At 37.5% G+C, this 15,270-nt stretch overlaps 1 protein-coding gene across 2 annotated transcripts in view; it reads left to right on the top strand.

Annotated features, from left to right (window-relative positions):
* Positions 1-15,270, top strand: part of mRpS9 (mitochondrial ribosomal protein S9) — a 430,030-nt gene that overhangs the window by 218,625 nt on the left and 196,135 nt on the right. For both annotated transcript variants that reach the window (XM_081729930.1, XM_081729921.1), the window contains exons 7-8: positions 5,702-5,827; positions 14,548-14,590. In XM_081729930.1, coding sequence (XP_081586056.1) covers positions 5,702-5,827; positions 14,548-14,590 — 169 coding nt within the window. The remainder of the gene's footprint in view (positions 1-5,701; positions 5,828-14,547; positions 14,591-15,270) is intronic.

The following is a 15,270-nucleotide window of genomic DNA, read 5'->3' as shown; positions in this document are numbered from 1 at the left end:
TAGGCCGCTTCCTTCCTTCCCTTTCTCCGGATAGTGTGCTCGCCGAGGGACGTCATCCCTGAAAACGTGACAAGCTAAATGGCCTTAGATGCCGACAACCCAGAAATCTAAATCTTAATCCTTATCCTAATGTTGCTTCTTGCAATCGATTTAGGGTCCCAAGTGTGGGTTCCATCTTCTCCGTTAACAAAACAAAAAATAATTAAAAATTAACCATTTCCGGTTTCAGCGTTTATCGTCATAGAACGGAAACGATAACAACAAGAAGCGTTTTTTTTTTTTTTTTTCGAACGATTCAGCGTCTCAAGATAACGTGACTATCCATGACACTAGCAAAAGCGGCAGTGGTTTAAATTTGCTATTCAGGTTTCAATATCGGTTTTAACGTTTATCGCAGTTGGACGAAAACGGTTACAGATAGCGGGAAGCTGTTTTTGTAAACGATTCAGCGTCTCAAGACAACGTATCATGACTATCCATAACACTCTACCGCAACCGGAAGTGATTAAAGTTCACTATTACTTCCTGTTTCAATACTTATGTCCATAGAGCAAAAGCATTATATGCTATCCAGATGCTGTTTCTTGCAATCGATTCAGCGTCTCAAGAATAGTCCCATCTGCTGCACTGAAGCTCTGTTCAAACCGAAAGTCATTAAAATTAACCATTTCCGGTTTCACCGTTTATCGCTATAGAACGAAAAAGGTAGCAGACAGCAAAAAGCAGATTTAATGAGAAACGATTCAGTGTCTCAAGACAACACAAAGTGACTATCCATAACACTCTACCTAAAACGGAAGTGGATTAAGTTTACTATAACCTCCGGTTTCAATACTGTTTCCATAGAGCGAAAACGGCAAAAGATGTTAAGAATTTTCTTCGCAATTGATTGAGTGTTCCACGAATAGGTTCTGTCACCTCCCTTAGTGCCACCTATTCAAACCGGAAATTGTGACCCCGCGTGGCGTAGTCACTAACGCAATCGCCTTTGGTGCGAGCCGTATTGGGTTCGATTCCAGATGGGGATACTTGGTCGGAAAAGTATAACAACTGTTTCAGGCCAGCCATCTTGAGTGAGATTTTTCCTGGGTTTCTGTCACTCACACCAAGCAAATGCCGGGATGGTACCTAACATAATGGTCTCAGGCCGCTTCCTTCCTTCCCTTTCATCGGATAGTGTGCTCGCCGAGGGACGTCATCTCTCATATACGTGACAGGCTAAATGACATTAGATGCTGACAGCCCAGAAATCTAATTCCTAAGCCTAATCAAACCGATCAAACCGAAAATTGTTGAAATAAATTACTTCTGGTTTCAGTTTTTTTTTGTCATAGAAAAAAAAACAGTAAGGGATAGCGAGTAATGGCTTTATAGTGGGATTCAGCGTCCGAGGTAGAAGTTCTATCTTTGATATTATTACCCTATTGCAAAGAGTACTTACAGATTCACTACTTCAAGTTTGAGAATGTAATTCACGTAGTTTGGAAGTCGTAGTTTCGCACTGTGAAACGATACTCAGTTGTTTTAATTCTGTGTTTTGCATAGCTGAAGCGACTAACTCGGCCGAGTTTGTTGTTAATGGAGTCAACCCATTAATATCGTAAGAGGTAACGGCGACTTTAACGGTGGCTACCCATATCCCATACATAGAAATATTTCTCGTGATCCTGTCTACTTTCTTTACCAGAGTTTATTCTATTTGTTTACGACTGAATATTGCCTGGTCAGTAGTCCTGGATATTGCCTGCTGCGCACTATGGCCTGGTCAGTAGTTTGTTTCTAGTATCTTAATAAATTCTGCTTGAAGAGAGTCTTAGCAGGATTTACTCATGCACACGGACACTATGTCGAAAACATTAGGGAAACATTGCTAATAAAACTCCAATGTAACATAGCCAAAACTGTAACACAAATATATAATCTTAAAATATATATACTGCTTTGGTCAGTTGAAGTTTTATTAGCAATCTTGAATTTTCCAAAGCTGCAATGAATAATTTACCAGAAAAACATCTTGAAAATACTTTGCAGATTCAGTGTTGCCAAATTCATGTTTATGCCCAAATTGGTGAAAAAAAAACCCTCTATTTTATATTAACTTCTGTAACAAATGTATCGATATACAGTACGTAATTCACAATTCACCAATTCGCCGTCGGTCACACGTAAAAACAGTTTTATGTATGACTGACAGGAGTCAACAGTGTGTTTCTGCAATCACTGCTCTATCCCGACAGCCCATTCTTATATATTTTCTTGATGTATATATTACTTTTGCTATTATTTTTATCCTTCGTGTACAAGGCTCCAGAAGATAACCGAAAGCTTGAAAATACAAGAAATTTTCAGGAATCAGATTCTAAAGTGTAATGATTGTTAATATTTTGGATTGTTTTAGCATATTTCTTGCATTTACAAATAATTCTTGTAAGTCTTACAGTAAAACCTGTCAACTTGGCCACGTCTCTAAATTGGCTACCTGCTCATCTTGGCCTGGTTCGTCTTGAACCTGCATTTTCCCATAAGACATTCGTTACTTATTACTCTGTAAGTTGGCCCTTGTCTATATTAGAAGTTGGCCGCATTGAAGCAATGTTTACATGATAATAATGATAAATTTACCTGCGTATCTTGGCTATGCAAAATACCGTTTTATTATTTTTCTTAACACTTTCGCATTGCCATTACGAGGCAAATATTCTGTATTTGTGACTGGAGACAAAGAAGTGGATTCCTATGATTTGTTCTTGGAGATCAATGGCCAGAACACCACCCTGATAAAGAGGTGGTGAAGGAAGATGTGAATAAGAAAAAGCACGTATAGGAATTCAGGAAATGGTTGTACGTACTTGTTTGCCCTCGGCTCTTTTCATCAGTTGGGGAGCTTTAGTAACTTCGGAAAATTCTCAAGGTTAAAGCTAACCATCTCAATTATCAACTATTGGCCTGTTGAAAGGTAGGAGAGGTTTTGAGATATTAATTCCCTTAAGATTTTCTTAAAACATCTTTTGCTCCGAGCGAAACACTTGTAGCTCAGTAAGAAAATGTAGTTAACTACAAAATTAGAATGTGCATTTATGCCCCCCCCCCCAAAAAAAAAACAATAAAAGAAGAACGTCTAGAATGAACCACCATGAATAAATTTGTTATTAATAACTGACAACAGAATTGAAGCACATTGGATTCTTTCAAAAATGAAAAGAAAGCAAACAAAAATAGGGGACTATTTTGCAATAGAAAAGAACAGTAATAATAACAACTGAAAAAAGTCATATAAGCTGCACATAAATTGTTCAATGTGTTATTGTGTTTGCAATCCGAATACTTCAGTGTTTTCAAAAAGAGAAAGGCACATATACAGGGTGATCTTTTTAAAACTCACGAATTTCATTGGGTCTAGAATTTCCAGTTTTCATGTGGTATGTGGCAAATAATCAAGGAAGGATGGAAGATTTATTTAACTATATTTACTGGTTTAAATTCATCCGGGGTAATATCGGGCAAGGCTCAAGGAAAACAACAAATATTCGCCAGTGTACCTTACAATTGGAATGAGATGCGGTGCGGTGTGGACATTTAAGTTTTCTTCGTTAGATGGCAACCTCGCCAAGTCAATAAATAATAATAATAATAAAACAGGAAACTAAGCCGTTGTTTTGGGAATTGTGCTGTATGGTTGTGTGCCACTGTGTATGATTAGGAAGCAGTGAGAATAGTGTACTCTTTGGAGCAACATGAGTTTATTATTAAAACTTTTTGGAGAACGGAGTCTGTTGTTGCTACGAAACATTTACAAACAAATTTATCTCCGTTCTACCCCAGCCAGAAACATAATATGGTCTCTAGTGAATAAATTGGAAGAAACAGGATCGCTTCTGAGAGACAGGGAAGCTTCGGACCCCACAGGCGTGTGTTGTGAAAGGTGTTAGTTATCGACTCCTTAGGTCGCCCAAGAAATCTCTCCGTCGTTTGTCTCACGAAACCAACTATAGCTATTCAACATGTTATTTATGGGTATTACCATTAACACGTAATTTGTATTCTTCAATTTTGCTTCAAAAATCCAAAACCTCATTCCAATTGTAAGATACAGTGGCGAAAATTTGCTGTTTATCTTGAGCGTTGACCAATATTATCTCGGATGAATTTAAGGGGGGCGCGGTGGCTCAGTGGTAGAGCGTTCACCTCTGGTGCTTGGGGTCCCGGGTTCGATCCCAGCCCCCGCCAAGTGAACTTTGTGGTGGACAAACACCGTGCTCGTGGGTTTTCTCTGGGTTCTCCCGTTTCCTCCCACTTTCTTCATTCCACCATTTTCATTCATCTCTCATTATCACCGTCTCCTTTAGCCTCACCGGCATAACCGTGGGACGTAAAACTTAAAGATTTCATTTTTTTCGGATGAATTTAAACAAGTAAACATAGTTCCATAAATCTCCCATCCTTCCGTGATCATTTGCCATAAACCGCACGAAAATCGGACTTCAGTCGGAAATTCTAGACCTAAATGAAATCCGTGAATTTTAAGAAAATCACCATGTATTAAACGTCCTGTAGTAATTTTTTCTAGTACTGTTCTGTATATTATGATTATCCAATATATGTACATTATTTAAAAGTAGCTGTCGTGCCATTGCTTATTAAAATTTTGCAATCCAGTAATACTAGAAATCATATTCTACAAATACACCAATCACATTTATTTCTGTAAGTTGGGCACCTGAAACCGATGGTAGCCAACATAGACAGGTTTCACTGTATAAGAAGATGTCAGGATGAACATAATGCGATTATACGAGAGTTGTCCAGATGGTAACAGACGTTTGAAATAAAAAATAGTTAACAGAATGAACAAACCAAATAGCATTATATATATTTGAAAGGTACGCTCTTAAGCTATTTTTCCACATAATCGCCATGCAAATTACGGCACTTATCATACCGTGGCACAAGTTTTTCAATACCTTCCCGGTAGAAATCTGCCGCGTGCGATTTCAACCATTGGCTTACACCGGCATACAGTTCGGCGTCAGTATCAAAGTGAGCCATGTCTTCATGCTGGGAAAAGATGGTAGTCGCTCGACGCCAAATCCGGGCTGTATGGTGGGTGATTGAACACCTCCCATCCAAAACCATCCAAGAGCTCTCGGGTACGTTTGACCATGTGTGGACGTGCGTTGTCGTGAAAAAAAAAAAAACAATACCTTCGCTCTAAGTTTTCCCCGGCACTTGTTTTGAATCGCGTGCCTTAACTTTGAATCGCGTGCCAACAAAAGCCTAACATACAGAATGCACTTTATAAGATGTGGGATTTTCTATTGCAGCGCACATTGTAACACGTCACAGAAAGTATAGTAAGAGCGCCACAGTCCTTACGCTACCACAGTTCGATGCGTACTGATGGTCTCAGCATTCTGACACCAAGATGGCGACTCTAACCCCGCCCACTGCCGCGAAAAGCCAAAACGTCTAGTAGTTTCTGGACAGCCCTCGTATATTGTAGTTGCAGCAAGATGATCTACTCCCATTCACCGTTTTCCCAATTTTATTCTTCATTTGATACCTTGCTGTGTAAATGTTCCATTGTAGCAAAATTTCGACAGCTAGGTATATTCTTCTATTCAACATTGTATTAATAGTGCATTAAATGTTCATTTGGTAAAACAGTTTCTAAACTCTAAATACTTTTTTTTTTTTTTTTCAGTACGATCAATTTGTTAACTCAATGGAAAGACTTTTACAACATCCATATTCGTACCAGATACAAGATTTTCTATGGAATTACAGGAAACAATTGCTAACTCAAAAAATATCTGAAGAAATTCCGAAGGTAAGATATTCCGCTTCTTGATTTAATTCAAATTTCCCTGTTCTTATTCGATAATTATAATTAGAAACACTTTTAATTGTAGTATTTAGGCCAGGTAACGTGATGAGATCAGACATAAACTTAATTTACTTTGTTTTCAATATATGTAGATTTTAAGGAAGCTGTGATTCGATTAAAAAAGACAATATCTTGAAAATATGGAATTTCCAAGAAGATTATAGAAGATCACAGGTTTGTGAAGGTTTATCTTTGGACAACAATAAAGTACAAGTAGGAAGAAATCTGTGTAGATTATGGGGTCTTGTTAAGACTTTTTAAGAGATTGTTACATAGGTGTAAAATGTATCGACTCATGTGTACTATCAATCGTTTGTACCAAACAATATCTCGTTTTATATCCCGTGAAACAGTTTTAATTAAGTAACTATGTAGCTATTGTGTATTATTCCGGTCGCTGTCCATCTTTACGTTTCAAAGTTACTTTTCTCTTGTTGAACTTTTCTTTCTCTTTCCGTATCTACTTCTTCTCCTCCATGTCTAATGAAACGAAATAGCTTTTAGTGTGTGTAATTATGTTTTGTCTGTTTTATTGACAGTACTTTGTTTTTGTTCCTGTACAGCAAGCCTCCAATTTGCATAAATAATGCGATCCGTAGACCTTTACGTAACTTGAATTCGTAAACTGTTTAAGTGTAATACCTCAAATTACGCAGCTAGTAATATTCCCCGTCAATTTTCCTCCAAAATTTCGAGTGAGGCACTCAGTCACTCATCCTCAATTATTCACAGTGGCCTAAGTCCTTTTTCGCAATACGATCATCATTTATAAGAGCAAACAAATTGACACTTTTCCAAGGATTATTGCTGGACACAAGGAAATACAAATACAAATGAGTAACCCATTTCCAAACGGATCCTTTCCCAAAATTTTGGAAATTGAGTTATTGGTACCGTTGGATTTCTCCCGTAAATCTACACGGGATTATATACTTGTTACTCGAATGAAACGATTCTAAAGTCACTAAAAATAAAAATAAAACATTGGTCCAGTTCTAAAGGGACTCTTGTCCATTCAATATGGTGCGTTCTTTTACAGTTCTGTTCTGCAGAATCAAAATGACTCTTGTCCAGTTCCAAAGCGGTTTTTGTCCATTGTTTCGTTGATACAGAAGTACCCATCGTTATTCATTTCTAAAAATGCATTCATGTTGCATTGCATAATAAATTATTATTGTGTGGATTGACAAGAATGGTTTTGTAGTAATAACAAAAGAGCAACGAAATTTGACGATCAGATTTTCTGCTATACTGTAGTGATATCGGGTCTTCGTGACTGTTGGCTAATGTAATTTGTATAGTTGATAATACGTTAGTGAGGTGTAATTTCAATCCAAAGTAATTATTCTTTTGGAGTAGTCCTTTTGCTTGTTGATCATGAACGTAGATAATTCTGCTAATGAAGCCTAAGCTGCAGTAAAATGAGGACTGAATGTTAGGCCTGCTATCACCGGTCAAGGACATAAGAAAACTCGTATTCCTGCCATATGGAAGAAAAATAAGGAAAAGAAACTTAGACTTCCATTAAAGAAGCTTCCTTCACTTCCAATATGTGACTATAAAGAGAGGAAAGACGTTCATTGTTCAGTTTTAACATTGCAAGATCTCCGTAGATTCTACCGGATCTTTTACCCAATCATTAGTTCCTATGAAACGCTAACATTGATCAGGATAACCTTATTTTGAAGTATACTAGTAGTGAATCACCGGAACGACAGAGAGTTACGGGTGAACGAAAGCAAGAAAACCAATATTGGAACAAGTATTTGTTACAATTTGTCTGTATTACAATGTTTCTATGTATTACAAGTTTTAAATAAAATTGGTATGTTTTCAGACATATTCTATTATAGTGTTTCAGGATCTCTCCTGATATATTTGGAGAAGTAATTTGTATTACAATGCTTTTCATACACTATGTAATCAAAAGTATCCGAACACCCCCCAAAACATACTTTTTTCATATTAGGTGCATTGTGCTGTCACCTACTGCCAGGTACTCATTATCAGCGACCTCAGTAGTCATTAGACATCGTGAGAAAGGAAAATGGAGCGCTCCGCGGAACTCACGCACTTCAAACGTGGTCAGGTGATTGGGTGTCACTTGTGTCAGAAGTCTGTACGCGAGATTTCCACACTCCTAAACATCCCTAGGTCCACTGTGTCTGATGTGATAGTGAAGTGGAAACGTGAAGGGACACGTACAGCACAAAAGCGTACCGGCAGACCTCGTCTTTTGACTGACAGAGACCGTCGGCAGCTGAAGAGGGTCGTAAAGTGTAATAAACAGACATCTATCCAGACCATCACACAGGAATTCCAAACTGCATCAGGATCCACTCCAAGTACTATACCGTTAGGCGTGAGGTGAGAAAACTTGAATTTCATGGTCGAGCAGCTGCTCATAAGTTACACATCACGCAGATAAATGCCAAACGACGCCTCGCTTGGTGTAAGGAGCGTAAACATTGGACGATTGAACGGTGGAAAAACGTTGTGTGGAGTGACGAATCACGGCACACAATGTGGCGATCCGATGGCAGGGTGTGGGTATGGCGAATGCCCGGTGAACGTCATCTGTCAGCATGTGTAGTGCAAACAGTAAAATTCGGAGGTGGTGATGTTATGGTGTGGTCGTGTTTTTCTTGGAGGGGATTTGGACCCCTTGTTGTTTTGCGTGGCATTCTCACAGCGCAGGTCTACATTGATGTTTTAAGCACCTTCTTGCTTCCCACTGTTGAAGAGCAATTCGGGAATGGCGATTGCATCTTTCAACACAATCGAGCACCTGTTCATACTGCACGGCCTGTGGCGGAGTGGTTACACGACCATAAATCCCTGTAATGAACTGGCCTGCACAGAGTCCTAACTTAAATCCTATAAAACACCTTTGGGATATTTTGGAACGCCGACTTCATGCCAGGCCTCACCGAGCTACATCGATACCTCTCCTCAGTTCAGCACTCCGTGAAGAATGGGCTGCAATTCCCCAAGAAACCTTCCAGCACCTGATTGAAAGTATGCCTGCGAGAGTGGAAGCTGTCATCAAGGCTAAGGGTGGGCCAACACCATATTGAATTCCAGCAGTACCGATGGAGGGCGCCACGAACTTGTAAGTCATTTTCAGCCAGGTGTCCGGATACTTTTGGTCACATTGTGTATGTATTACAATGTTTTTTGAAAATAAAATTGGTATGTTTTCGGATACAATAACCAACAGGTCCTTGTCGATAATGTACAAAACCAAAATGTTCCTTGTCTTCTTCACAGTTCCAAAACGCCCCTTGTCCAAACATTTTTTTCTTTTTCAGCTTAAGAATATTATACGGTTATTGTGTGCATGCGCTGCATGAACTAAGCATTTATATATTACGTCAGCAAAGCATACTAAATATTGCAAGTTCTTCCTCAAAAAATCAAGTATGACAGGTTTTTCAGTTTCCCAAAATTTTCTCTTGGTGAACAAGGACCTCTTTGGAAATGGACTACTCAAATAATGTGATGCTCTTCATCTTGGCTTAACCTTAATTTTATCCTATAACAACAAAAAAATTATCGTATAACAAAGGGCAATAGAGAATTTAGCCAATAAGGCTGCCTTGTAATAATTTAAAACCTGAATAAGGGTTCCAAGTAGAAGATCTTCATTTGTTTATTTATTTATTTATTTGTGCCTCAACAGTGGTAATTTTTACCGATACTTATGGTCGCCGCCTACCTTTCCCAATTGTTATAGATTGTTCTTATTACTATAATCTTGCTAGGGATTGAAACGCTGTTATTACTAATTATATCAACAAACAAAATCGAAAACTAGCAAAAATTCTCTATTACGTATTTATTGGTTAGAAATACATGTAAATTTTGAGGTTTGGCTTAGCTGCATTTTGAGATTTATATATTGTAAAACTTTGTCTCATATAGGATTTTGGGTAGAGCAGTTAATAAAAAGAGCGTCCGGAATTGACTCCCACTGCCAGTTTTTATTATAAAACTTCCTCTATAAAAGTATTTTCACAAAATACTGTACAAAGTGATCTCTCTAGAATCAAGGTGAGTTATAGGTGGTCTTTGACCGTAAGGTCGCGGACAGGATCTCCAACAGAGCTCCGTAGCAGGCTAAGAGGAGTGGATTTAAGGAACCAATGCTCCGTAGCAAGCAGAGGCGGGTTAAGTGGCCAACAGAGCCCCGTAGCAGGCTAAGCGGCTAAGGTTAGGATTCCCAGACAGAGCCAAGTAGCAGGCTAAGCCAGGAGATAGGATAGGCGTAGTCCCGTAGCAGACTAGAGGCCTGGGGTTAGGTTACTCCTAGAGTCCCGTAGCAGACTAAAGGAGGGTCACCAGAAAACTGGTGTCGAGTTGCCTTCGTCCATCCATTTTATAGAGACATTTTGAGTGGCGGTGGCGCTGCTGCTCCGATGACGTCTTCTGCTCCATGGGAGGGGCCAGAAGCCGTCGTCTGCATGTGATTATAGGTCCCTCTGGTGGGAGATCCTCTTGCTGAACCATGTGGTGATGATTGTAAACATTGATGCGTAGAATTGCTTGTTTACGACATCACATAGGATATTACAATATAGTTGAAAAAAAAAAAAGACCGACCACATTGATCATACAGGGATTTAAATCATTTGTCTATTAATGATTATGACGACATTCTGATTAAGAAGAATCTGTCGGAAAGAAAACTTGAAACACCAATAAAAAAAAAAGTTATTAGTAAATTAAGTTAGTACATTAACATTACGATTACATACAAATATTGTTATATAGTAAAATAATAAAAGGAATCTACAGGGTGTCTGTTTTTAAAAGTGTATAGTTTTAATATGGTCAGAGATACAGAAGAAAAAAACTTGCATTTTAAAGGAGAACTCAAAAAGTTTATTTGGTCTTACTTACAAGTCATTCTAACTCAGTGTAACTCCACGTGAGCTCCATTTGTAACTTTTACAATATCTAACCTGAACTCAGTCTCTCTCCACGTATTCTGTAACATCTGAGGTGTTACTGAAACAATCGCATTCCTGATACGGTTCTTCAGTTCATCAAGGTTACGCACGTTTTCACCAGAATACACAAGGTCTTTCACATACCCCCACAGGAAAAAGTCTAAGGGGTAACATCAGGAGAGCGTGGAGGCCACCTAATTGGCCCATCACGACCTATCCAAGGGCCAGGAAATTCAGTATCAAGGTACTCCCTCACTTGTGGGCTCCAATGTGGCGGGGCACCATCAAATTGGAATATCACTTGAGGTTGCAAATGTTGTAACTGGGGAACAGCAAAGTGTTGAACCATGTCTAAGAACACATTTCCTGTTATGATTTGCTCTATGAAAAAGAAGGGGCCAAACCACCACAAGCATTGCGCCTTTTCGACTGCCGACGCCATTTCTGTTTATCGGCGATACTAGCGCCGTCACCGGTAGTGGTTCAAGTATGAAAATTTGCTGAACAGAACTTTTCAAGTTTTCCTTCAATATGAATTTTTTTTTTCTGTATCTCTGACCATATTAAAACTATACACTTTTAAAAACCGTTAGTCCCATTCCGGACACCCTATATAACAATTGAAAAAGGCGACCATATAAGTATCGATAATATTTTAAACAGTATTCATAAATTACCACTGTTGAGGGAAAACAAAGTGAAGATCATATTGTGAAAAGGACCTAAGCCATTCAGTACCTCTGAGAATGCGTAACCAAATTTTTCGAGAATGTAACAATAATACTCGAAATATTGGAGGAAAGATTCGCAAAAAACTGCAGTTATTGTTATTATTATTATTTGTTTATACATAAGTATGTATATTATTTACAAGTAGTATATACTGGAACAGGGCAATTTGCCATCCTCTTCCTAGTTTCTCCAGAAACAACAAATCTTAAAAGCCACGATTGTAAGTATGCTACCCCGTCGTGAACAATGAAAGGAAGGGAAAGTGACTTGCACTCAGAAAGGCCTAAACACTACAAATACAATCTCGTTGCGTCTCTTTTCTCTTTAAATAATAATCTATTATGTTAGTGAAAGATAAAGCAAACACACATGCAGAGAAAAGATGGTAATCCTTTTTATAGATTTCAAATTCGAGCTTCAATCTCAATATATGAGTTTGCAATTCCAGTGCAACTAGCTCTTTTATCTTTGTTTCTTGATTTTCCTTCTACATCTGTTATTTTATTATTTATTTTTTTTTTGAAAAGAAGCTTGTTTCCGCCTTCAATGATAAGGAACTTGTTTGTGACGAAGACGAGACTAGTTTCCATATCAAAACTGTGGATTTTAACTAAATGAAACAAGTGTTTGCTACTGTTTGAGAATTGAGATCTTGTATTTGACAACAATAAAGCAATTCATGCTAGTATTTGTTTGACTATTTGCTTTAGCACTGTGACAAACTAATGCGACCTAAACATGATTTATGAGTTGAGTAGAGTTGATTTTGAGTTTAACGTCCCGTTCAGCAGCGAGGCTATATGAGACGTGGACCTACTGATTAACGTGGAATCCGAACCACATGAGCTCCCGCCAGGAATCAAACCCGGGTCTCCCACGCCAAAGGCACATATGCTGACCGCTTAGGATTTATGAATGTAGTATTCAAATAAAAGGTCAGCTTAGTAAATTTAACTTTCATCATCATCATGAAGTGTGTTTTCAACAAGAAATATTTATTTTAAATAATATAGTTATGACAGATTTTGCCGCTCCATGCAAATGCATGTGTTGCACATATTCTTGTTCCCTGTACTGGAACATAAACTATAAAAGTATGAAAAATATGTGATTATACGAACATTAATATTTGATATTCAGCCATATTGTAATTTTCGTAGGGGGGGGCGCGGTGGCTCAGTGGTAGAGCGTTCACCTCTGGTGCTTGGGGTCCCGGGTTCGATCCCAGCCCCCGCCAAGTGAATTTTGTGGTGGACAAACACCGTGCTCGTGGGTTTTCTCGGGGTTCTCCCGTTTCCTCCCACTTTCTTCATTCCACCATTTCACTCATCTCTCACAATCACTGTCTCTTTTAGCCTAACCGGCATAACCGTGGGACGTAAAACTCAAAGATTTCATTTCATTTTTTGTAATTTTCGACATTTATTACGTAACTGCAGATTGGCCCAAGTCTCATATTGCGTAAATCGGTAGGTTACTCTATATCATTTATTTTTATTTATTACATGTCTTTATCTCTGTTCCGATACTTGTAACATACCTTCTTAATTTCATTGATGCATCCTCTCTTCCTATGATGAATTTAAATTTTTATGACTTAAACATACAGTGATATTTTGGAATACGAACTTCAAACTGAAACATGTTTCTGGATCGGACTAAGACAATGTTTTCCCTTTAAAGTAGCGGAAACTGGATTAATTTGTTCCTCGGTCTCACGAACTCGAATTTTCAAAATGATTTTAACAGTAAATGTAATGGATTTTAAGGTAAAATATTAGCAAATAATAATGATAACATTTGAATAAAAATGAACTTTTTAGGACTCTTGGCGCATACACTGACTTATAATTATATGTTCAAAAGAAAATAGATACAACAGCATAAAATTAGCATAAAAAATTGTATGATATGCTTTTACTAGAACTTCCGATAGCAAACTTCTCAACACATATAAGTCTCTTCTTTTTCAGAAGAAAATTGCTTTCCGATATCTTTCATGAAATACAGCTCTTTCCCTTTTTCCTTTACCTTCTGCAATTTGTTCTATTACATATCTATTAATACTATATTTTTTTTTTACTTTGGAGTTATTGGAAGCAAATTCCGAGAGTAATCAAACTATAATCTTGAGACCTTTTACATCAAACAGATAATATGATCGAAACATCTAATACTGATGAGACAGGTTGCTCTAAGTAGACTAAGTATAAGATGGGAGGATTATACTTACAGAGGTGGCTGTTGGATAGAAGTTAGTTTATTAAAATGCACTAGCCTGACCACAGGATCCTTTTTTTACACTAGGCTTAGTGTATTACAAAAGTAACATGAATCATAAGTCCTAGTGCATGTACAGTGAATTAGAATCAAAAGAGGTCCTGAGGCATAATTAAGGGAAAATGTGTGAATATACAAAAATGCGACAATGACATATCACATACGTTTTGTATTGTTTGGAGTTAATGTTTGCTAAATGCAACCTGTCTTTTGATTTTGTTGTTATTTTTGGATCAACACGGCTAGTAGTATTTGTAGAGGCTGTACCATTTGGCCATATTTTACATCCCGACAATTGCCCATAACAATCTGGGAGCAGTAGTTGTGGTACAGTCAGTGTGGTTTGAATAGCTGAGGTGGGCACCGACATCAACATTCAGTGTGTAGCTTGTCTGATGTTGGATTGGATAGTGTAATGTTAGTGTCTGGACACAGTAAGCCGGAAATCCCGATTTAATTATGAGCCAGTTGTCCCCCACCCTTTTTTTTCCATTCCTACTTTGATGGAATTTCCACCTGTAGAAAATATATAAGAAAAAGTTAGTTACTTCCTTTACTCCTCATAAGGAGTTATTTTGATGTGAATAAATTGCCTTTGAAGTTAAGTGAGTAAGTTGTGATACTTTTATTAAAATTGAATATACCTGTAAACTTTCTTTTTCATTCTTAATACCTTGTGTTTTATGTTGTTTATTACAGCCTGAATATGATGCCGACGGAAGAGCTTTTGTTATCGTGAAACGTAAGTGGCTTTTATGTATATGTGTTTTGAGATAATAGATATTTAAATTTCTTACAAGGTTCAAAACTCAAAACCTTACCTTTAACCCCTCTACAAGCGATACAAGGTAAGATTTTGAGTTTCGAACTATGTACCCAAGAGCACGATTTAGTAACTATTCTTAAAAGTTGTTTTTTATTGTAGTTATGAATTAATATATTGAAATACGAGATAAAAGGGTATCGAATTTCTAATCTATAATAAAATAATGAAAACATAGTTTTTCGTATACGTTACTTTTTAGGTAAACTTTATTTTTGATAATGGCAGGTTAAATTTAGATGTATCATTACTCAAAGTCTTGTAATCTTGGAAAACATGGAAAATATTAAGTTTGTTACTAAATCATTTGTTATCCATCTAATTCATTACGTTTCGCAAAGTTAAAGGAATGTAACATATTTTCCTTGCTAAGTTTTATATTATTTACGAGCTGGATTTTAATGATGGGCAGAAACATGAACAATACGCAAAAATGATGAAAAACGACTGAAGCTTTCGAAATGTGGGTGTGAAGAAGAATGGAGAGGATTAGCTTCGTCGAGCGGAAAATGAATGAGAGTTATAAATGATGGGGGAGAAAACAACAATTTTATATATTATTAAGAAAAGGAAGAGAAACTAGTTGGGACATTGACTAT

Source organism: Thermobia domestica, chromosome 1 (genome assembly GCF_964235325.1).
Source record: "Thermobia domestica chromosome 1, izTheDome1.hap1.1, whole genome shotgun sequence".
NCBI lineage: Eukaryota > Metazoa > Arthropoda > Insecta > Zygentoma > Lepismatidae > Thermobia > Thermobia domestica.
The sequence above is the reverse complement of the archived record's forward strand: the minus strand, read 5'-3'. Positions and strand labels throughout refer to the sequence as shown.